Source organism: Neoarius graeffei, chromosome 23 (genome assembly GCF_027579695.1).
Source record: "Neoarius graeffei isolate fNeoGra1 chromosome 23, fNeoGra1.pri, whole genome shotgun sequence".
In the NCBI taxonomy this organism is placed as follows: Eukaryota; Metazoa; Chordata; class Actinopteri; order Siluriformes; family Ariidae; genus Neoarius; species Neoarius graeffei.
The window spans coordinates 49,061,179-49,084,279 of NC_083591.1; the positions used below are offsets into that span (position 1 = coordinate 49,061,179).

The 23,101-nt window shown below is 40.4% G+C and overlaps 1 protein-coding gene across 6 annotated transcripts in view; it reads left to right on the top strand.

Annotated features, from left to right (window-relative positions):
- Nucleotides 1-23,101, top strand: part of eps15l1b (epidermal growth factor receptor pathway substrate 15-like 1b) — a 69,992-nt gene that overhangs the window by 14,759 nt on the left and 32,132 nt on the right. For 5 of the 6 annotated variants that reach the window (XM_060906313.1, XM_060906317.1, XM_060906318.1 and 2 more), the window contains exons 3-14: nt 1,265-1,354; nt 3,865-3,912; nt 4,163-4,264; nt 4,459-4,521; nt 4,991-5,116; nt 9,034-9,093; nt 11,002-11,274; nt 14,158-14,318; nt 17,206-17,362; nt 21,764-21,826; nt 22,033-22,121; nt 22,927-22,999. In XM_060906313.1, coding sequence (XP_060762296.1) covers nt 1,265-1,354; nt 3,865-3,912; nt 4,163-4,264; nt 4,459-4,521; nt 4,991-5,116; nt 9,034-9,093; nt 11,002-11,274; nt 14,158-14,318; nt 17,206-17,362; nt 21,764-21,826; nt 22,033-22,121; nt 22,927-22,999 — 1,305 coding nt within the window. The remainder of the gene's footprint in view (nt 1-1,264; nt 1,355-3,864; nt 3,913-4,162; nt 4,265-4,458; nt 4,522-4,990; nt 5,117-9,033; nt 9,094-11,001; nt 11,275-14,157; nt 14,319-17,205; nt 17,363-21,763; nt 21,827-22,032; nt 22,122-22,926; nt 23,000-23,101) is intronic. The other variant, XM_060906316.1, reaches the window with a different exon arrangement.

Sequence of the window (23,101 nt, forward strand, 5' to 3'; positions counted from 1 at the left end):
AGAATCCATTGTTCCATCAATGATGGCAAGCCGTCCTGGCCCAGATGCAGCAAAACAGGCCCAAACCATGATACTACCACCACCATGTTTCACAGATGGGATAAGGTTCTTATGCTGGAATGCAGTGTTTTCCTTTCTTCAAACATAACACTTCTCATTTAAACCAAGAAGTTCTATTTTGGTCTCATCCGTCCACAAAACATTTTTCCAATAGCCTTCTGGCTTGTCCACGTAATCTTTAGCAAACTGCAGACGAGCAGCAATGTTCTTTTTGGAGAGCACTAGCTTTCTCCTTGCAACCCTGCCATGCACACCATTGTTGTTCAGTGTTCTCCTGATGGTGGACTCATGAACATTAGCCAATGTGAGAGAGGCCTTCAGTTGCTTAGAAGTTACCCTGGGGTCCTTTGTGACCTTGCCGACTATTACACACCTTGCTCTTGGAGTGATCTTTTTTTGGTCGACCACTGCTGTGGAGGGTAACAATGGTCTTGAATTTCCTCCATTTATACACGATCTGTCTGACTGTGTATTGATGGAGTCCAAACTCTTTAGAGATGGTTATGTAACCTTTTCCAGCCTGATGAGCATCAACAACGTTTTTTTCTGAGGTCCTCAGAAATCTCCTTTGTTCGTGCCATGATACACTTCCACAAACATGTGTTGTGAAGATCAGACTTTGATAGATCCCTGTTCTTTAAATAAAACAGGGTGCCCACTCACACCTGATTGTCATCCCATTGATTGAAAACACCTGACTCGAATTTCACCTTCAAATTAACTGCTAATCCTAGAGGTTCACATACTTTTGCCACTCACAGATATGTAATATTGGATCATTTTCCTCAATAAATAAATGACCAAGTATAATATTTTTGTCTCCTTTGTTTAACTGGGTTCTCTTTATCTACTTTTAGGACTTGTGTGAAAATCTGATGATGTTTTAGGTCATATTTATGCAGAAATATAGAAAACTCTAATGGGTTCACAAACTTTCAAGCACCACTGTAAGTAATCGGGAATCAACTCCCCCCAGTGGAAGTTTGAGTAATTATTCATGCCAAATTTACATATTGAAAGTCTTCTACTTTTGCAGCGGTCAAAAGATTGTTAAGGTGTCGATAATTGTAGCCGCTGCTCTAATAAAATGTCAAATTTTTGGTTTCCAGGCCTCCACACGTGCATGAACAGGAACAAGCTAAACATTAGTGTAAATGCTATTGTTGCCGATATATGTGTTGTTGTGTGTGTCTGGTTGCTGCAGGTGGACCCAGGAAACATGGGCAAAGTTGGTGCAGCTGAAGCAGCGCAGTTTTTGAAGAGGTCAGGACTTCCAGACGTTACTCTGGGCAAGGTAAGCCCCTCCAGCTCTGCCTCGTCAAAACAACTAACCAGTTCGGTTAATGGAGATACATGTACTGTCGAATTCTCGATTCAGAAATTACAAGTTAAATCACAGGTTTATATTAACGTGCAGTACACGTTCTAATACATTATCATCTTTAGTGTAACTGTTTACTCCTTTTCTGTAAGGAATCACTTCTTTAGCGTTTTAACTACTTGAGTAGTAGTGATTAACCTCATATGATGATTTATTACATCTATAAAGTACTACATTCAAATGGATCAGAATATCATTCATACTCGAAATAAAAAAATTAAAGTGCTTGTCTAATAAGCACAACATAAAATCTGATTGTTCATGAAATGTCCTTAAAATAAATCAACAAATATTTACCAAATATCATAAGGAAATTTTTCCGCAGGTTAGTTTCATAAATCTTCCAGGACAAAGAGGAGTGAGACGAGAGCCGTGGGAAAAAGACAGATGTGAGCAGCACAGAGTCGTGTGTGTGTGTGCTGAATAAATTAAAATTGCTGAAAAGTGAACAAAAATAAAGCACACCTTCCATTTGTCCATTTCTGTTTTCAAACTCCGTGTGTAAAAGCAGTCGACACAGAAGCTGTGCGCGTGTGAATAAACATAATTTAATAAATTAAAGGAGCAAGAAGTGTGTAGTCTAATGTAATGGAGTACTTTTTTTCCATCCATCCATCCATCCATCCATCCATCCACTATGCGTTAAAACTACCCCTATAAGTACAATTTATTGGAAAAGATTTACTTAAGTATGTGTAACAGAGTAAACATAATGTGTTACTACCCACCTCTGATGGAATGAGGCTCCAGAGTCAATGCTTTAGAACAATCAGATAAGAGGTAAAACTGTCACTTTAATGCTGTGTTCACACTTATACCGGTATGAAAGTGGTATAACTGTATCGATACAAAGTATACCGGTACAGTTTAGTGCATCTGTCCACACTAGCGAGAAGTGTTTGCGATTTTCTTTCACGGTAGTTGAAATGCGCGTGCGCGAAATGTTTCCGTGGTTACCGAGTAACTTCCTTCCGAGAATATATGGCATCCGTTATTTCGAGATCTCGAGAAAACAAAAGCGTTATTTCATGATCTCAGCTGGCTCACTGTATCTCCGTCGGTAGAGACGAAGCCGGGCCAGTCTTCTGCGGAGGTGCCGCGGACTAATTTTGAAATTATCCCTTATTAAAAGACTTAATGCAATCTCTCCCTGTGTCAACCCCTGATCAAAATATTGCCTTATTAGGTGATCGATTATTCCAGACATTCTAATGAGCAAAGTTGCATCTATACAGAATGAGAAATAGCCCCAAAGTCAGCATATCACAAGTCTCTTGGCGCACCGGAATGAACCATTTCTCAGCTGTTTACTCGAGATCATGAAATAATTTTGTTTTCTCGAGATCTCGAAATAACGGTTTTGTTTTCTCGAGATCTCAAATTAGTTGTGTTGTTTTCTCGAGATCCTGAATTAATTATGTCGTTATCTCGGGATAACAAGGTGAATTAAAAAAAAAAAAAAAAGGATTATATGAAGGGCCTCTCTCGGCTTCCGTACGGATGAAACAACGTGTGTGTGCTTTTTGTTGTCAGTGTACAGTCTGTATTTCTGGTGGTCATTTATTCAGTCGAATCGTATAAAACGCGCGAGGCAGTTGAGAAAGAAAGAAAGAAAGAAAGAAAGAAACAAACAAACAAACGAATCTCCGTTCTTCACTATTTTATTCAGCGAAGACATTGATTGAGGTGTGTGACTTTGTGCATTATATTTGTATCGATACAGACCTGTCCACACTACAGCGAAGCGCTACAGTACCATTACTGTACCGGTACGAAACCCATACATTTGTGGGTTTCATACCGATACAGTTATACCGCTACAGTACCGGTATAGTTGCTAGTGTGGACAGGTGCTGCGGTACAAAAGTAGTTTCGTATCAGTACAAAATCCCTAGTGTGGACAGGGTATATGTTTTCAGGATGGAGGACTGTTCTACAGAGCCCCAGAAGGGGCATTGGGGGGGGGAATGTAATTTTGCGAGATCTAGTAAAGTTTTTTCATTTAGGTTTTCGTGTCATTTGAGTTGGTGAAACAACAAGAAACTCTAGCAAATTTGAAAGTTGCATAAACGCTGTTTAGCCTCCATTACAGCTGTGTTTCCATGTTGCCACTTCGATCTGGACGTACATTGACCTAAATTTAAAAAAAAAACTGTGCAAGATCTTGAATTTTTTTTTTTCTCTTTCTTTCCCCTCTTGTCCTTTGAGGAGCTTTGTATTTTTCTCAATAGCAAGCTGCAATTTTCATTTTGAGATGCTGGGGAGGAAATGACTCTCTATAGCTGCTATAATATGATTAATTTCCTGTAACAGCACAGCCTGTGGTGTTTTCCTGTATCTCTCACACATTTATAATTTATATTTCTGCTTAATTTTGTTAATTGATAAGTGTGATTAAGCTCTCTCTGATATTATTATTTCAGATCTGGGATTTGTCAGATCCAGAGGGAAAGGGCTACTTGGACAAGCGGGTAAATGTGTCTGTTTCATATGAAAGTAGGCATTTTGTGGTGATGGTAGTTTTTTTTTTTTTTTTTTGTTTCATTTTCAGGGATATTTATTATTATTGTTGTGGTGCATTACCTGTTTAACCATCCCATATGATACAATTTTGTGTGCGCGGGCGCTTTTTTTTTTTTTCTTCTTCATTCTGATAAATGTATGTGGAAGTTGCTGCACTGATCTCTCTTTTCTTGGGATTTTCTTTGTCCTGCTCTGTAGGGTTTCTTTATTGCACTAAGGCTTGTCGCTTCAGCCCAGAGTGGCAACGATGTCAGTCTGTCCAGCCTGAACCAGACCATGTCAATACCGCCTCCCAAATTTGTAAGCGTTTCTTAATTCTTTTTGGCTAACTGGAGTAAAATGTGACTGTCTAATTTGTCATTTGAGGCACATTGCAAAAAGAGTATTTAGCTCCCTACTGAAAAATTGTTGCTGAAGATGGCTCAGAATAAATGAAAATAAATCTAAAACTATATCGTAAGTGAAATGAACGATATGTCTGTTTCTGTTTGTAGAGAGACACAGGCAGTCCTTCTCTAATCTCAGCATCTTCCAGTGACTCCACATGGACGCTGAAGGTGAGAATGTGTCCGTTAAAGATCGGTTAAATATAAGATATCTGTTTCATCGCTGTAAAATCCTCTCATTGGTGAAGGATTTTTTTTTTTGTGTGTGTGGGGTGTTGGGTGCAAAAGTTTACACCCCCACGTTTCTCACTGGAATATTACAGTACAAACTGTTCAAAGGATGCAAAAAGGGTGATAAAGTTATAAGAAGTTTCACTATTAAGATCTTGGCACACACTTTTTGGCTATTTGTGTTACTTGTGATAATGGAAACGCTCAACTAACACACACACACACACACACACACACACACACAAAATATTTTGTTGGCATAAATTGCACTGTCTTCTGGTCTTCATTCATTTTGTTCTAAGGGTGTGCAAAGTTTCCACTTAACTATACTTGATTATAAATATGCTCTCTCTCTCTCTCTCTCTCTCTCTCTCTCTCTCTCTCTCTCTCTCTCTCTCTCTAACTACAGTTTGATGAAAAAGCTAAGTATGACAGCATATTTGAGAGTCTCTTGCCCATCAATGGGCTTCTGTCAGGAGATAAAGTGAAGCCAGTCCTCATCAATTCGAACCTGCCCCTTGATGTGCTTGGGAAGGTATGTTATGGAAGGAATAAAACGCAACAAGGCCTGCTGTTCTAGAAAAATGATCAACGACAAAGTTGATTTATTTTCCAATAACGGCACAACCTGAAGTGGGTTTTTTTTATTCCTCTTGTATCACAGCAATGTACCAACAATTTACTATTCGTAATTTAATAATGAATTACATATCAAGCTTTTTATTAGTTGTGAAATGTCTGTAAGGCAAGTTACTTCCTGTTATCGGTTGCATTATAGCAGTTTTACCCTCTTTTAACTTTTTTTTCTTTTATTCAACCTCAACTTTTTTTTCCTCTCTCTTTTGAAGTAAGCACGACAAAAAAAGCAACTTGTGATACAGAAAAAGTGCTAAATTCTGACCTGTGGACACCTGACTCATTCCGCAAATATTTCCTTGTTTTAAAAAAAAAAACTCACCATATCAACAATTTTATAAGTTATTTTAGTTTACTATTGGTCTTAGATTATGTAGATCTGCCATACTGCCAAGCCCCTGTGAGTGATCTGTCACTATAGAAATGATAAAGAGAACATTAATATAACTTTGTGGACTTACTTCCTGAGAAAATGAATCACCGCCTTCCTTCTGACCAATCAGATTCAAGAATTCTATAGCGCCGTCGTATAAATATGGTTTATTGTGGCTACTGCCTTGTAGAGACGGAGCCACTATGTCATCCTGTTGTAAGAATGAGTGTAACAATCGAAGCGAAACTTCGTAACCAGTCAGCACTTATCTTGATCAAGTTCGATTACCCGTTCTACTTCTTGATACACGTCAGAACCAGGAAAGAAATAAGAGAAACCTAGTTATAACTTCACAGTATCGAAAGATAATCAGCAGATAAAAAGATGAACAAAATTCACCTCGTGGTTCTCCAAGGCTACCGATTCGATATCAAGTACCGTATTGGCTCGAATATAAGACGGTGTTTTTGTTGTAAAAAATAGCTCTTAAAAAGGGGGGGGTCGTCTTAAATTCGCAGACTAGACAAAATGCCGCCAAAAACGAAAGTGAGGACAGTGAGAGTGAGCAAAGTGAGGCTGCGGATCTCTGTGCTGAGTAGCTGTAATTTAGCAAACTACCCTTTCCATTGTTTCAGTTGTTTATTATTGTAAACCTTAATGTATTGTTTAATGCATTGTTTAAAAGCATTTGCACTGTTCTGCAAATTTATTCCATATACCCGTAGGCTATTGGAAGTTATGCAGTGACATTCTGAAGTTTATGAACTTTCAATCTAAACCTGACAAATTTGTTGAATTAATGCAATTTAAATGTTTTAATTTGGCTTGTCTAGTAGCCTGCAGTTTAGCCTCTTTTTTTTTTTTTTTTTACTTCTATGAAAAGTGTTCATGGAAATGAGACTGAAATGACCTCTATTTAAATGTGAAAAACAAAAGCCTCTAAGGCCCACTTTACACGGGGACGGTATAAAACAAAAACGCAAAAGTCCGTTTTCGTTCTCACTTTTTTCCGCGTCTACACGACCGTTTTCAAGGAGGAAATCTGCGTCTATACGGTGACGCATAAATGTCTCCGCTATGTCTGCACGCATGCGCAACGTCTTCTGTCTTGTCTGATCTGCACATCTGCGCCGCTGTTCTGGCAAGTTATCCTAACAAGCCTACTACGCATGCGCGAAATCCAGGAGGGTAGGAAAATTCAACAGTAGTTTTGTCCCACCGATCAGCTGCGCTGATAGAAAATCGGTGAGAATTTCACGCATTTGCCGATTTTCATGTTTTGTGCATATTGGTCGAGTCTTTGGCCGAGTCAAATAATTTGTAATGACTTATTTTGAATAATAAAACGATCTGTATGAGAACTTGCTAGGATAACTTTACAGAACACCGGTCCGGCTGAGGTACTGTAGTGCTCGAGGGAGGAGCAGGAGCAAACCGAAACTCTTTTAATCTGCCTTTAAGTAACACTCACTCTTGTTTCGGTGAAGAAGAGAAAAGGCAGTGTCCATCTCAGCAAAATAAACCCGTTCGGCTGCTGGTTTTGTTTTCAGTCTCGGGTTTATGGTTTCACGAGCGGCTTGAATAGGCGGCGCGCGCGTGCACGCACACGCGTGTGCGCGTAACTTGGCGACACCAAACTGAGGAGCTCCAGCTGGGCGGGTGAGCAGGAAAACACATCTACTGCATTAAAACACAGAGCAGCTTGAAGGTCTGTTGGATGGATGTAATCAGACATGCTCTTTTTTTTGGATAGGACAGTGTAGAGAGACAGGAAATGAGTGGGAGAAAGAGACGGGGAGGGATCGGGAAATGACCTCGGGTCGGAACCGAACCCGGGTCCCCGGATTTTATGGTATGGTGCCTTAGCCATCTGAGCCACAACACCCCCGCTTACTTTCTTACTTCCCGGGCTGGCATGTACAGTATATGACACATGTATGACGTAAACGCGTACCCGACGTGAGCAGATCCGAGCAGAGTTTCGCGTATTGGGTAGTTTAGACGGATACGCAACGGGGGCCGTTTTTAAACTTATCCACTTTGGAAGGCGTTTTCAATTTTATCCGTTTTTCAGCCTCGGAAATGCCGTCCTCGTGTAAACGAAAGGCACTTCTGATAAAATATTTAGTCGTTTTTACCCGACAGCGTCCTCGTGTAAACGGGCCCTAATTTTAAACAGAATTTTGAAATAAATACGCTTTATATGAATGAACATTTGGTCTTCAAAAAACTTTTTCCCCAAAGATGAACTTGGAAAAGGGGGGGTCGTCTTACATTCAGGGTCGTCTTATATTCGGGCCAATACGGTAAGTGGTGTTTATTGTAAGAAAATTTACCTTTAATTATCACAGCTTTTGTTTGGTCTTTCTGAAAGGTCAAATGAAAGGTTTTGTAAGGGTGGGTTTTTTTTTTTTTTTTGGAGCTTTTTGGCAGATATTTACCCCAAAAATTCAAGCCATTCAACAAAAATTCGAGAAGGCAGCAAAGACAACGTTGGAATCTTTTGAGCGATCTGCTCGGTTTGCAATTACAAAAGTCCCATGTGGGACTAAGTCAGCTCCTTTGTGAAAACTAAGAGTAAAAGTTAAAAGTATAATTGGTCAAACTTCTACTATTCGCTTTAATTTTTTTAATTTTATTTTTATTTTAGAGTCTTCACACTACACTTGTGAAACAAAATGCACTCATTAGTACTAAATAATGCGTCTAAGACAATTCATGAACAAGTGCTTTCTTACTATTTTGAAAATAGATCTAGTTCACAGCACTGTATTTTGAACCAAACACAGTAAACAAAATTGGTAGCCAAAATACTACTAGCCCTGATGCTGTTCACAGCTTGGTGATGCTTGCAAGAGATGAGGCTAATATAATTTATAATAATGCTATATTTACTGTATGGACATGGGATCAGAAAACACATTTATTTATAAGCAGTAGTCACATGTACCCATAGGGTACCTATTTTTACTGTTTACTACTACATTATACGTAGATGTTATGCTTTAAGAAGAACTTTTGTTCATCACACACTTGTGAAATTCCTCTCTGCATTTAACCCATCTGAAGCAGTGAAAACACACACCCAGAGCAGTGGGCAGCCATGCTAACAGCGCTCGGGGAGCAGTTGGGAGTTGGGTGCCTCGCTCAAGGGCACCTCAACCCAAGGCCGTCCCATATTAACCTAACCGCATGTCTTTTGGATTGTGGGGGAAACCGGAGCACCCGGAGGAAACCCACGCAGACACGGGGAGAACATGTAATTTCCACATAGAAAGGCCCCTGCCAGCTGCTGGGCTTGAACCCAGAACCTTCTTGCTGTGAGGCGACTGTGCTAACTACTTACACCACCGTGCATTACATGTGTTTTTTAAGAGGTTGCAGTGTTTGTTTATTCGAAGCGTTCTAGACAATGCTTTGCATGTTTTGTGTTCTTTTGTCAGATTTGGGATCTCAGTGATATTGATAAGGATGGACATTTGGATAAAGAAGAGTTTGCAGTGGTGAGTTGAAAATCTGATCCAGTTGTACAGTATTTCTCATTTTAAGCACATCATCTCTTCATAATCCGTGTGATATGTACAGTGGTGCTTGAAAGTTTGTGAACCCTTTAGAATTTATTATATATCTGCATAAATATGACCTAAAACAACATCAGATTTTCATACAGGTCCTAAAAGTAGATAAAGAGAACCCAGTTAAACAAATGAGACAAAATATTATACTTGCTCATTTATTTACTGAGGAAAATGATCCAATATTACATATCTGTGAGTGGCAAAAGTATGTGAACCTCTGGGATTAGCAGTTAATTTGAAGATGAAATTAGTCAGGTGTTTTCAGTCAATGGGATGACAATCAGGTGTGAGTGGGCACCCTGTTTTATTTAAAGAACAGGGATCTATCAAAGTCTGATCTTCACAGCGCATGTTTGTGGAAGTGTGTCATGGCACGAACAAAGGAGATTTCTGAGGACCTCAGAAAAAGCGTTGTTGATGCTCATCAGGCTGGAAAAGGTTACAAAACCATCTCTAAAGAGTTTGGACTCCACCAATCCACAGTCAGACAGATTGTGTACAAATGGAGGAAATTCAAGACCATTGTTACCCTCCCCAGGAGTGGTCGGCCAACAAAGGTCATTCCAAGAGCAAGGCGTGTAATAGTCGGCGAGGTCACAAAGGACCCCAGGGTAACTTCTAAGCAACTGAAGGCCTCTCTCACATTGGGTAATGTTAATGTTCATGAGTCCACCATGAGGAGAACACTGAACAACAATGGTGTGCATGGCAGGGTTGCAAGGAGAAAGCCACTGCTCTCCAAAAAGAACATTGCTGTTCGTCTGCAGTTTGCTAAAGATCACGTGGACAAGCCAGAAGGCTATTGGAAAAATTTTTGTGGACGGATGAGACCAAAATAGAATTGTTTGGTTTAAATGAGAAGCGTTATGTTTGGAGAAAGGAAAACACGGCATTCCAGCATAACGACCTTATCCCATCTGTGAAACATGGTGGTGGTAGTATCATGGATTGGGCCTGTTTTGCTGCATCTGGGCCAGGACGGCTTGCCATCATTGATGGAACAATGAATTCTGAATTAGACCAGCGAATTCTAAAGGAAAATGTCAAGACATCTGTCCATGAACTGAATCTCAAGAGAAGGTGGGTCATGCAGCAAGACAACGACCCTAAGCACACAAGTCATTCTACCAAAGAATGGTTAAAGAAGAATAAAGTTAATGTTTTGGAATGGCCAAGTCAAAGTCCTGACCTTAATCCAATCGAAATGTTGTGGAAGGACCTGAAGCGAGCAGTTCATGTGAGGAAACCCACCAACATCCCAGAGTTGAAGCTGTTCTGTACGGAGGAACGGGCTAAAATTCCTCCAAGCCGGTGTGCAGGACTGATCAACAGTTACCGGAAACGTTTAGTTGCAGTTATTGTTGCACAAGGGGGTCACACCAGATACTGAAAACAAAGGTTCACATACTTTTGCTGCTCACAGATATGTAATATTGGATCATTTTCCTTAATAAATAAATGACCAAGTATAATATTTTTGTCTCATTTGTTTAACTGGGTTCTTTTTATCTACTTTTAGGACTTGTGTGAAAACCTGGTGATGTTTTAGGTCATATTTATGCAGAAATATAGAAAATTCTAAAGGGTTCACAAACTTTCAAGCACCACTGTAAGAAAACGTCAGTGCAAAGGACCTAGAAGAAAAAGAAAAGCAGTGATACATTTATTTGTTTTGTAAATCAGGTCTTACGATGCAAGGTTTATGGTATAAACTTACACTGTGTACAGTATCTAAAAACTTGGTTTTTTTTCTTCCTTCAATTGATATTTATGGAGACGAAAGGGCATGTCTGTGTAGGTGATTCACTGAGTGGTGTTTACTTCTCTGCTCAGGCTATGCATTTGGTATACCGAGCCCGAGAGAAAGAACCCGTTCCTTCCATTCTACCAGCATCCTTGATCCCGCCATCCAAGCGGAAGAAGAGTGCAGTTGCTCTGGCTGGCTCTGTGCCGGTACTACCCTCCAGTCCTTTCCTCCTGAAGGAAAACCTTCGACCCACAGTACCTCTCGCCAAGAGCCCTCTGACCATCGCTTCCAATCTCTCACCATCAAACTCCTTTAGGAGCGCCAGCCCAAGTCCTAGTCCCAGCCCAGCACCACAGCTGGTACACACACACACACACGCACACGTTGTCTCTTAGTACAAGATTTTAAAATTTTCTTAACATTGGTAAAAGTAGCAGAATAGACAATGCTTTTTAGGAGCTCTAGCTAGATTCTCCAAATACTTACAGTTGTCAGAAGTTTACATACAGTGACATGAAGGTCATGGCACTATTTGGGCTTTCAGTAACTTCTTTGAACTGTTCGTTTTCTGTGGCAGAATGTACAGCATATATCTTTAATTTAAAAAAGTCAGTGCACAAGTTTTAATTTTCTTTGAGTTTTCTGAAATCAACACAGGGTCAAAATTATACATACATCGTCAAAAATTTACATACACTTACTTAGATTATTAATTCAACGCTGCTGAAACTTCCAAAATGCCTCTCATCTCGCCAAGGCCGAGGTCTCTTAACTTCCTGTTAGTGATCATGATTGACTACAGCTGGTAGCTTCTCTGTGCCTTCATAAAAACAGTTTGTTTACAGCACTTATTGACTTTACCAGCACACAGTAAAACGGGAAAGTCCAAGGAGCTCAGTACAGATCTGAGAAAGAAGATCGCAGATATACACAACTCCGGAATGTCTCTTGGAGCCATTTCTAAACAACTGCAAATTCCAAGATCAATTCAAACAATCGCATGCAAGTCATTGTGAGGTGTAGTCACTTTGCCAAGCCACTTTGCTTCAAGAAAACCCAATCTGTCACCCTCAGCTGAAAGGAAATTGGTTTGGATGGTTAGGAACAACCTGGGAACCACCATGGCACAGCCCTGCCATGAACTAGAAGCTGATGGATCACTGTCTACAGTTCAGATCAACAGCTGCTATCCAAGAAATAACCCCCTGCTCCAAAATTGACACGTTCAAGCTTAAATAAAGTTTGAAGCTGACCACCGGGACAAAGAAGAAGCCTTCTGTATGGTCAGATGAGACAAAGATTGAGCACAATGACCACCATGTACAGAGGAACACTGTAGCAGGTGGTGGTGGTAGGATCATCATGCTCTGGGGCTGTTTTGCTGCCAGTGGAACTGGTTCGTTGCACAAAGTGGATGGAATAATGAAGAAGGAGGACTACCTCAGAATTCTTCAGCATAAACCATCAGAAACTTGAACACGACTTGGGAGTTACAACAGGACAACGAACCCAAACACGCATCAGAGCTGGTTGTGGAGGATAAAGCAGGCTAACATTAAGCTTAAAACAAGTCCTGACTTCAGTCCTATTGAAAATATATGCACCGTGCTTATAAAGCCTAGGTCACAACCGGATGTACGATTTTTTTTTTTTTGGCCGTGTGATTTTTGGCGTTTCCCAAATCGCTGCGTTTTTTTTTTTTTTTTTCATGAAGAAAGACGCACATTGGCCGTAAGTTTGTCTTGCAACCTGAAAAAAACGTAAGAGTAAACGTAGAGTTTGTTTGACATGACAAAGAACCTCTGCGGCCAGTCTACGGCTCGAAAATCAGCACGTCACACACGCGCCCTCCGTGCGTTTCTTGCGTTTTTTGCACGTAGACCGGCCGTAGGAGCACGTACGGCCGGTTGTGACCGAGGCTTAAGTTGAGTACATGCCAAAAAAAAATTTTTTTTTTAATTGAACTCTACCAATTCTACCATGAAGACTCGTGAAATATCCAGCCAGAATTCTGCCAGGAGCTTGTTCATGGTAAACAAAAATGTTTGGTCAAGGTGAATCTTGCAAAGAGACATTTTAGCCAAATATTAGGTGTGCTGTCTGTATATTTTTGACCCTGTGTTGATTTCAGAAAACCCAAAGAAAATTGAAACTTGTGCACCAAATTCTAGTGTTTTTAATTAAAGATGTATGCTGTACATTCTGCCACAGAAAAAGAACAGTTCAAAGAAATTACTGAAAGCCCAAATATTGCCATAACATTCATGTCACTGTATGTAAACTTCTGACCACAACTGTAATACTCAGAATACTGTAATGTTTGGTTGATCTCTGTTGCACTCTGACGATGTGGACCACCACCTTTCAACCCATCAGGACAATCTCGTTTCAATGCAGGAAGCTCCCTTTTTTAAACCAGCACAAAGGCGTTCTTGTGTAGGCACACCAAAGGGAGGGGATGGTATTTGTTTGAATTTTGGGTTTCAAAACGGCGAACTCTAGCCAACTTTTCTCCAAAATTGCTGAGCATATACCTTTAAATGTGACAGGAATGATATTCCATGTGGAGTAAAAATGATTTCCTGGGTTATAAAATAAACAAGGAGCTTTTAAAAGCGTTAATAAATGGTAGTTTGATGGTTATACAAACCTAACCACCCAGAGAATACAAACATTCCCACCCAGTCAGAATGCTGTATCAGACGTCAGCCCAAACCTGCAGGAACGTGAACAGTCTCTTTGAATAAAGTTTTAGGATACGCTTTATGGCAAGTCAAATGTTGCTTTCAGTATGTCTGTGCTTTAAACAAGAAAGACATAAACCTAAACTTGTAAAAGTAGCAGCGTGCTTCGTCCAAGACTTGCGAATTAGTTTCACTATGGCACGTTTTAGGACCTTTTTAAAAGGCCGGAGTTTGTTTCAAACCTGTATGTGCTGTTTTACCATTGAATCAGCGCCAGTGAAACTGGTTTATCAACATTCTGAGCATGACCTTGCACCCCGTTCCTTTTGTACGGTATTCATGTCATGATGGCATACATTGCGTGTATTGCAACACCTTTAACATTGTGTCTTTTTGTAGAGTTTTCTGTTGTACCTGTCCACAATGTTGTTTAAAAAATAAAATCTCTCAATTTTTATTTATGATGGAGCTTTAAATTGTAATCACTTATGATGATTTTTTTTTGGACTGAATTTGGAAATTGATGGGTTTTTTTTGGTGTGTGTGGGGGTGTTGTAGCCTGTTTCGACGAACTGGGTGGTGCCTCAGGATGACAGGGAGCAGTATGAGGAAATCTTCGATCTGGCCGACTCTGATTTCAGCGGCCTAGTTGGAGGAGGTGAAGTTAAGGATATCTTTATGAACTCGGGGCTGCCTCAGAGTGTCCTGGCCCACATCTGGTAAAAATGCTGACACACAGTGCATTTCAGTTTCTGCATTTAATCACAACTACAGGGTTATGTACAGTGGTGCTTGAAAGTTTGTGAACCCTTTCTATATTTCTGCATAAATAGGACCTAAAACATCATCGGATTTTCACACAAGTCCTAAAAGTAGATAAAGAGACCCCAGTTAAACAAATGAGACAAAAATATTATACTTGGTCATTTCTTTATTGAGGAAAATGAGCCAATATTACATATCTGTGAGTGGCAAAAGTATGTGAACCTTTGCTTTCAGTATCTGGTGTGACCCCCTTGTGCAGCAATAACTGCAACTAAACATTTGCGGTAACTGTTGATCAGTCCTGCACACCGGCTTGGAGGAATTTTAGCCCATTCCTCTATACAGAACAACTTCAACTCTGGGATGTTGGTGGGTTTCCTCACATGAACTGCTCGCTTCAGGTCCTTCCACAACATTTCGATTGGATTAAGGTCAGGACTTCGACTTGGCCATTCCAAAACATTAACTTTATTCTTCTTTAACCGTACTTTGGTAGAACGACTTGTGTGCTTAGGGTCGTTGTCTTGCTGCATGACCCACCTTCTCTTGAGATTCAGTTCATGGACAGATGTCCTGACATCTTCCTTTAGAATTCGCTGGTATAATTAAGAATTCATTGTTCCATCAATGATGGCAAGCCGTCCTGGCCCAGATGCAGCAAAACAGGCCCAAACCATGATACTACCACCACCATGTTTCACAGATGGGATAAGGTTCTTATGCTGGAATGCAGTGTTTTCCTTTCTCCAAACATAACGCTTCTCATTTAAACCAAACAATTCTATTTTGGTCTCATCCGTCCACAAAAATTTTTCTAATAGCCTTTTGGCTTGTCCACGTGATCTTTAGCAAACTGCAGACGAGCAGCAATGTTCTTTTTGGAGAACAGTGGCTTTCTTTTTGCAACCCTGCCATGTACACCATTTGTTGTTTAGTGTTCTCCTGATGGTGGACTCATGAACATTAACATTAGCCAATGTGAGAGAGGCCTTCAGTTGCTTAGAAGTTACCCTGGGGTCCTTTGTGACCTCGCCGACTGTTACATGCCTTGCTCTTGGAGTGATCTTTGTTGTTTGACCACTCCTGGGGAGATTAACAATGGTCTTGAATTTCCTCCGTTTGTACACAATCTGTCTGACTGTGGATTGGTGGAGGCCAAACTCTTTAGAGATGGTTATGTAACCTTTTCCAGCCTGATGAGCATCAACAACGCTTTTTCTGAGGTCCTCAGAAATCTCCTTTGTTCGTGCCATGATACACTTCCACAAACATGTGTTGTGAAGATCAGACTTTGATAGATCCCTGTTCTTTAAATAAAACAGGGTGCCCGCTCACACCTGATTGTCATCCCATTGATTGAAAACACCTGACTCTAATTTCACCTTCAAATTAACTGCTAATCCTAGAGATTCACATACTTTTGCCACTCACAGATATGTAATATTGGATCATTTTCCTCAATAAATAAATGACCAAGTATAATATTTTTGTCTCATTTGTTTACCTGGGTTCTCTTTATCTACTTTTAGGACTTGTGTGAAAATCTGATGATGTTTTAGGTCATATTTATGCAGAAATATAGAAAACTCTAATGGGTTCACAAACTTTCAAGCACCACTGTAAGGGATAAAAACATGATGTGGCGCGCTGTTATAGGAAAAACGGGTGTGTTACTGTTACCATCCTGGAGTTTTTTTTTTTTTTTTAACACTTCCCCCAAAAATAGCAGGACATCCTGAAAAGCTTTATTCCTCTGATGCCACAGTAGTTTTCCAGAACGAACCATTTTTAATTTGTTGAATGACACTTTTTTTTTTTTAAATCCATTTACATATACTGTACTTACATTTAATATTGTGGAACATTCATGACTTACGATAAGAAGTCATTCCATCACCAGCCTCTCCTTTTTAAGCAAAGTGCAAAGTCCTCTGTCCCGAAGGCTTTGGTACTTTATTATAGTGTGAATTCAGTAGCACTGTGGGATAAGAAATATTGGCTGGACAATGTTGTTGTTTAATCATGGAGTGTATGGCAATAGTATAATGTTTTTGAAGCATAATTCAGTCCAACTGATTCAGCCCCATGTTTATATTAAAGTGCCTATTCTGGACCAATTTCATGTTTTTTTTTGTTTTTTTTTTTATGAAAGTATGTCCCTTTACACACTCATCCAGAAGGGTAATTTTGCACAAGGCCATCTGTCTACAGCAGAAAAAAATAAAATAACAAAACGCGTCTGGAAAAATCCCAAGGGAGTCTGGAGCCAGATTCGTGACGTCACCTGCGGAAGCGCCAGCAGGCTGCGCGAGCTTTACATGGTTTCAGTGCACAGCCTGTGTAGACCAAGCGCTCCCATTTCTCTCTCATTGTCCGGGCTTTTGGGAAACGATGAGTACTAATCCCATCAAGATTGGTGTTGCTACACCCTCTTACGATACATCTGTTAACCATTTTAATAATTACGCGATAACGTTGAAGAAATTTGCAGAAAACCACCAGGTCGTTTTCCCATAAACAAACCAGCGCTGACGTAGGATTCAGAAGGAGGCGTCCCGCACGCGACGTCACGAAAATCAATGTTTGCCGGGAAATCCAAACGCCAAGTTTTTTCAGACGCGGACCAATTCGCCTCAAATGGCTTGATTTCAACTGAATTTTTCTGGTATTGCGCAAGGTAAAAAATTGCACAGATATTTGACCAAAGTTTAATATAAAATGGGAGAATTACATTGATCTTGCTCCTGAATTTACCCGTGATATGCACTTTAAACTAAATCTCTGGTGGGGGAAACCTCCTCTTTTTTTGTTTCTCATTTACTTTCTCGTCTCTTCCATCAGGTCACTGGCAGATACCAAAGGTGTTGGCAAAATGACCAAAGAGCAGTTCTGTCTGGCTATGTACCTTATTCAGCAGGCGGTCAAAGGTGTTGACCCCCCTCAGAGCCTGACCCCTGATATGATTCCTCCTTCAGAAAGGAGCTCTGCTGCCTCTACCGTGAGTCCATGTTGAACTGAGTATGCAACATTCACTAGAGGTGTCCAGTCTTATCTGCAAAGGACCAGTGTAGACGTCTGTGTTTGTACTTGTTTGCAGAGATGCCAGCATACACGATTTGGCCGTAGCAGCTACGGATTTGAAGCACAATTACAGCGCTGCACGTAGACCTGAAAATAATACGTTTTTCAACCGGTTTTGCCCGTGTATCGACCGAATCAACATATTTTCGGCGTTCAGGCTGTTCCACATATTGTTGACACCGATTCGGATAATTCTGGGAATTTCCATATCTTTACGTTAGCTGCGCTGTGATTGGCCAAGAGGTGATCTGATTCATGCTCTCAGCCAATCGCAGCGCGTGTTAAATGCAGTGCTCAGAAATGTGCAGTAGTGATGCGTAGTCGTCTTCTTGGGAGCAAACTGTCTTCATCGGTCGTGTGTGAAGTGAAGACAGACCACGGATTGTGAATGATGCACTACGTTCAGACTGCAACCTGAAACGACCCATATCCGATTTGTTGTGAAATCCGATTTTTTTGTTAGGCCGTTCACATTACCAATTATATGAGACTTGTATGCGATCTCCAATATGAACGGAAAACGACCCAAAAGTGTCCCGCATGCGCAAATTGACACGTAATAAGCACATCTACGTAATACGTAAACAAAAAAAAGCGCACTCTTCAAGTTTAATGATTTCTTTTTTTGTTTGTTTGTTTAATTATCTGGTTAGTGTTAAAGTGTGAGGTCTCGTGTGTGTTTTTGTTTCTGAACTGAAATGAAAACGTGTAGCCTGGTAACGAGGGTTGACTCCTAAATGTCTCTCTAATTTCTATATAAGTGCACTACATGTTACTAGGAAGTAATGGATTTTTAAACTCTATATAGTGCACTCGAGCTTCAGTAGGCAGTCATTTGGGATACGGCCGCTGTATTACCAAACTCTTAATTCAGGCTTAATAATTTGCACATATTTATTTCGCCATATTAATAAACTTTTTCTACATTTTTATAAATATTTATTTAGATTGTTTATAGCCAGCTGAATTCTGCAACTTCTCTCAGCGCTGGCTCAAGGTGCAGAAACACCAGTGCAGTTTGCTATGGAGATGAGGCGAGACCTGGCGATGTGGTTTTTGTGGCGGCGGCAGAACTCACACAATAATCTGATTAATGTGGGCAGCAGAGTAATGAGACCGAAGGTGTCAAATTACTGGAAATTTCCAGAACAATCTTATAATCTTGTAATACAGGATGGTTTAGTTATAAATCAGTTATAGAAACTGTTTTATTTAATCAGGCTAACAGATCAACATCCAGGTCCCTACCAAATCCACCATTAGCTTGATCAATTCTATAAAAGTCTATTTAAATTCTGAAAACTGTACAAATGTTGTTGTTTTCCACCAAAGAGGCGGGATTAGCCAACGCAGAATAGTGACGTTTGTCTCTTGTTGATGACGTGTAGGTCGCATGAATGCGACCTGTCCGGTCAGACTGCAGTCGCATGTGAAAATATCGGATATGCATCGGATTTAGGACCACATATCCAAGCGGCCTGGGTCGCATGTGGAAAAAAATCGGATCTGTGTCGTTCAGATTGTCAATAACAAATCGGATACAGGTCGCATATGGGCAAAAAAATCGGATATGGGTCGTTTCAGGGTGCAGTCTGAACGTAGTCATGGAGTCTGCGCCTAAAAAGAGGAGGCTATGTGAACAGCAATTTCTAGCTGGATACACAGCCGAGTGAACATCCTGGTCACATATAAGCAATACAGGATTGCCAAAGTTTCAGTTTGGTACTGCCAGTCATACAACAGAAGTACACTGGAGAAGGCAAAGTCAGCTACATACAACAAGTTACCTAAGTAACTTCAGCACGTTCAGTTTAATTAAATGTTGTATGGCTGGGCATCTTTCAATATTGACTTTAATTCCAGTATTAGACTGGTGCACAGGTCAGGAACTAAATACAGTGTTAATTTTGTTGTTATTGAAATCAAATCAAAGTCCTTCCCACGCCATGTGGCGCACAGGGCGGCGCTGATCTACGTTTCCGTAGCCCTCGGCCTCTCACCTATTACATAGCTAGAGTTACAATGGGGGGCTGGTCCTCTGGTAACCGTGAGAGTTTGACTCCCCACTCGCATCGTATTGCAGCGTGCCTTACCAGACGGCAGTAGGTACCATTTTTATGATGGTCTTTGGTATGACTCGACCGTGAGTAGAACTCGCGATCTCCCGATCGAAAGGCGGACACGCTAACCACTAGGCCGACTCGCGGTATATTGTTATTGAAAGACCAGTACATAAATCTCTTGTCTTTTACTCTGGCTTTTGTTGTTGATCATGATGAAACAACTGAAACACTGTAGTACAGTACAAGCTCCGTTATCTGAACCCTCTTTTATCTGAACATCCTCTTAGTCAAACTTTTTCCCCAGAGTGTTTGGATGATTGAGGTTATACTGTACAGTAAACCCTGCATTTATTCTCCTCAAAATGACCTAGATTGCATCTCTGAGCTTCCCTGAAATTTGGTTTCTGGGGGCCTCGGCGGCCCCCAGACACCCGGCCTAATAGGAAACCTCGCTGCGCTTGGAGATGCTACTCTTTTTCATTTGCCAGTGTTGGCATCTCTGTGTTTTGAAATAAAATTCTGCAGCTACACTACCGTTCAAAAGTTTGGGGTCACTTTGAAATGTCCTTATTTTTGAAAGAAAAGCACTGTTCTTTTCAGTGAAGATCACTTTAAACTAATCAGAAATCCACTCTATACATTGCTAATGTGGTAAATGACTATTCTAGCTGCAAAGGTCTGGTTTTTGGTGCAATATCTCCATAGGTGTATAGAGGCCCATTTCCAGCAACTCTCACTCCAGTGTTCTAATGGTACAATGTGTTTGCTCATTGCCTCAGAAGGCTAATGGATGATTAGAAAACCCTTGTACAATCATGTTAGCACAGCTGAAAACAGTTGAGCTCTTTAGAGAAGCTATAAAACTGATCTTCCTTTGAGCAGATTGAGTTTCTGGAGCATCACATTTGTGGGGTCGATTAAATGCTCAAAATGGCCAGAAAAATGTCTTGACTATATTTTCTATTCATTTTACAACTTATGGTGGTAAATAAAAGTGTGACTTTTTTCATAGAAAACACAAAATTGTCTGGGTGACCCCAAACTTTTGAACAGTAGTGCACGGTACATCAGCTCTGAAGATGAGACTGAACATCAATGTGCATGTACTGTACTGCATGACAACATCCTGTGATGCCCTCTAGTGGCTGGTTACAGTACAGTTTCTAATTTTGACAGTTGAGACAGGGTTTTTGTGTGCACGTTGCAGTGGTGTTGTCGAGTCACTAAACCTCGAGTCCAGTCTCAAGTCCCCAGTGTTCAAGTCATTTAAAAAAAAAATTTTGAGTCGAGTCCACTATTGATCCGAGTTGAGTCCAACACTCCAACCGCACCACATGACGTATGAACAGGTGAATGTGCTTCTCTTTATCAGGGAGCGCAAAGTATTCTGTCAGAGATGGTTGGGAGACGGATGTAAGCGCAGAAGGTGCGTTTATTAATACAAGTGAAGACATTAAACAATCCAGAACGGCAGGCAAAGCAGTGAACCAGGCAATAGGTTGAGCGACGCACAAATAGGCTATCGTAGACTTGGCAGAATCAAAGAAGAGAAACAGGAAATCAGGATTCAGGAAACCAAACAAGGAAATAAGACTCAGTAATGCAACTCAATACTTTGCAAAGCAAGTGTGTTTTTATATAAGCGTGCTGACTGCGCCTTAATCCTGTGCAGATGCGAGTCACTTACGGCGCGCTGTCCGGAGCGCGCCCGAGAGTCTGTCTGATGCACGTGCCAAGGCACACAAGTCTGACACTCTTGCATGAAATTAGTACAAAATTAATATAGATATAAATATCTTATGCCAGATTATTATGGCATGTTACCAAAAATAATAAAAAATCCGAGTCCTCGTCTCCATTGTCCAAGTCGAGTCTCGAGTCCTTAAAATTGGCGCACGAGTCAGACTCGAGTACTACAAGCCTGGCATGTTGGTACAGTTTGCACAGGTGGAATTAATGGCATTGCGTTGTCCAATATGTACACAGTCACAGGTACACGTACAATTTATAAAGTAAAACACAAGATTTTAAGTGCTTGTACAGATTGGTGGGTTTTTAATTTTATTTATTTTTAATGTGCACGCATCAGCTAATGTTTAGAATCAGTACTTCCTTTCCATGGTCAGAGAGCTAAGAAGTTTTAAGAAATAGTTTGGGTTGCTCAAACCACTAATTCATCTTAATAGCATATTTGTCAACCTCTTCCTTTTTTTTTTTCCCTTTCTGCTCTCTCTTCCTTGTTTCTTTATCCTTAGGCAATCTCATCAGAAATTTCATCGGTCAGTTTTGAAATGCCTGGACTCTCCAGCATTTCTAGAGTAAGTGATATTTGTTTTAAAATTTTTTTTTTTTTTTTGCCTTTCGGTAAATTCACTACTGCCATCTAGCGTTTACTTGTGTGCACTGCGTTATTAGGTTATCAGATGATCATCTTATTTCATACACCCCTCGCTTTCTAATGGGTTGTTAGGTGTGAACATGGGCGACTTCTTCTGTGTTTTGCTCAGTTGTTTTCTCATTTTAGGAGATTAGTAGTTCAGTGGTGCCGCCGGTGGAGTTGACGGGAAACAAAGAGCTTGATGACATTAGCCAAGAAATCGCACAGCTTCAGAGGTGAGACGTTTCAGCCCTATAATAAGGTGGAGGATGTTTTATTATTATTATTATTATTATTATTATTATTATTATTTTTAAATCCATTGTTCATCTGTGGCTTGGTGATTTCAGCAATACTGAACATGTATGAATAGATATATGTTTAATTCTAATGCAACATAAGCTAAAGTGAAGAGTAATGACCCAGTATAACCGTATATGGTGGGTGTTCATGAGTGATTCACATCTGCTGAGTAGTATAATTTTTCAGTCAGTTCAGCAATAGGTCTAATACTTGCTTTGCTATGCAGGCGAAACTGATCTAATTGAATAGATCGCCCTTAATTTAGAGCAGTTTTCTTACAGAGGTTAGAGTACATTCCATTACAGGCATTTAGCAGACGCTCTTATCCAGAGCGACGTACAACGTACCCAGAGCAGCCTGGGGAGCAGTTGGGCGTTAGGTGCCTTGCTCAAGAGCGCTTCAACCATTCTTGCTGGTCCAGGGAATCAAACCGGCAGCCTTTTGCTTCCGAAGCTGCTTCTCTAACCATTAGGTCATGACTTCTCCAGTAGGTGATAAATGGAGGGCTTAAAGTTATATCTTTTTATTACATTCAGAAGGTGAGATGTAAACTTGAAATTGTCATTTTATTATATTTACGATTGTCATCTTACCATTTTTTAAGTAATAATAAAAAGGGAGCACGTGTAAAACTTGGCGAATTCAATAACTTGTTAGAAAACATTTCTGTGTCTTTTTAGTTTGTCCTGTAAGTATGCAGAATATTGACCTTAACCGTCTTTATTTATATTTGAATAGCGAGAAACGCAGCATGGAGCAGGAGATCAGACAGAAGGAAGAGTCCCTTCGTCAGAAGAACAGCAAAGTTCATGTAAGGCTCAGACTGCAAGAAATTACTTGCTACTTAACAGTACAGTACAATTTCTTGCTCCACTATAGAGGTTTTCGGCCCACGTGACCGTTGCCATGTCGA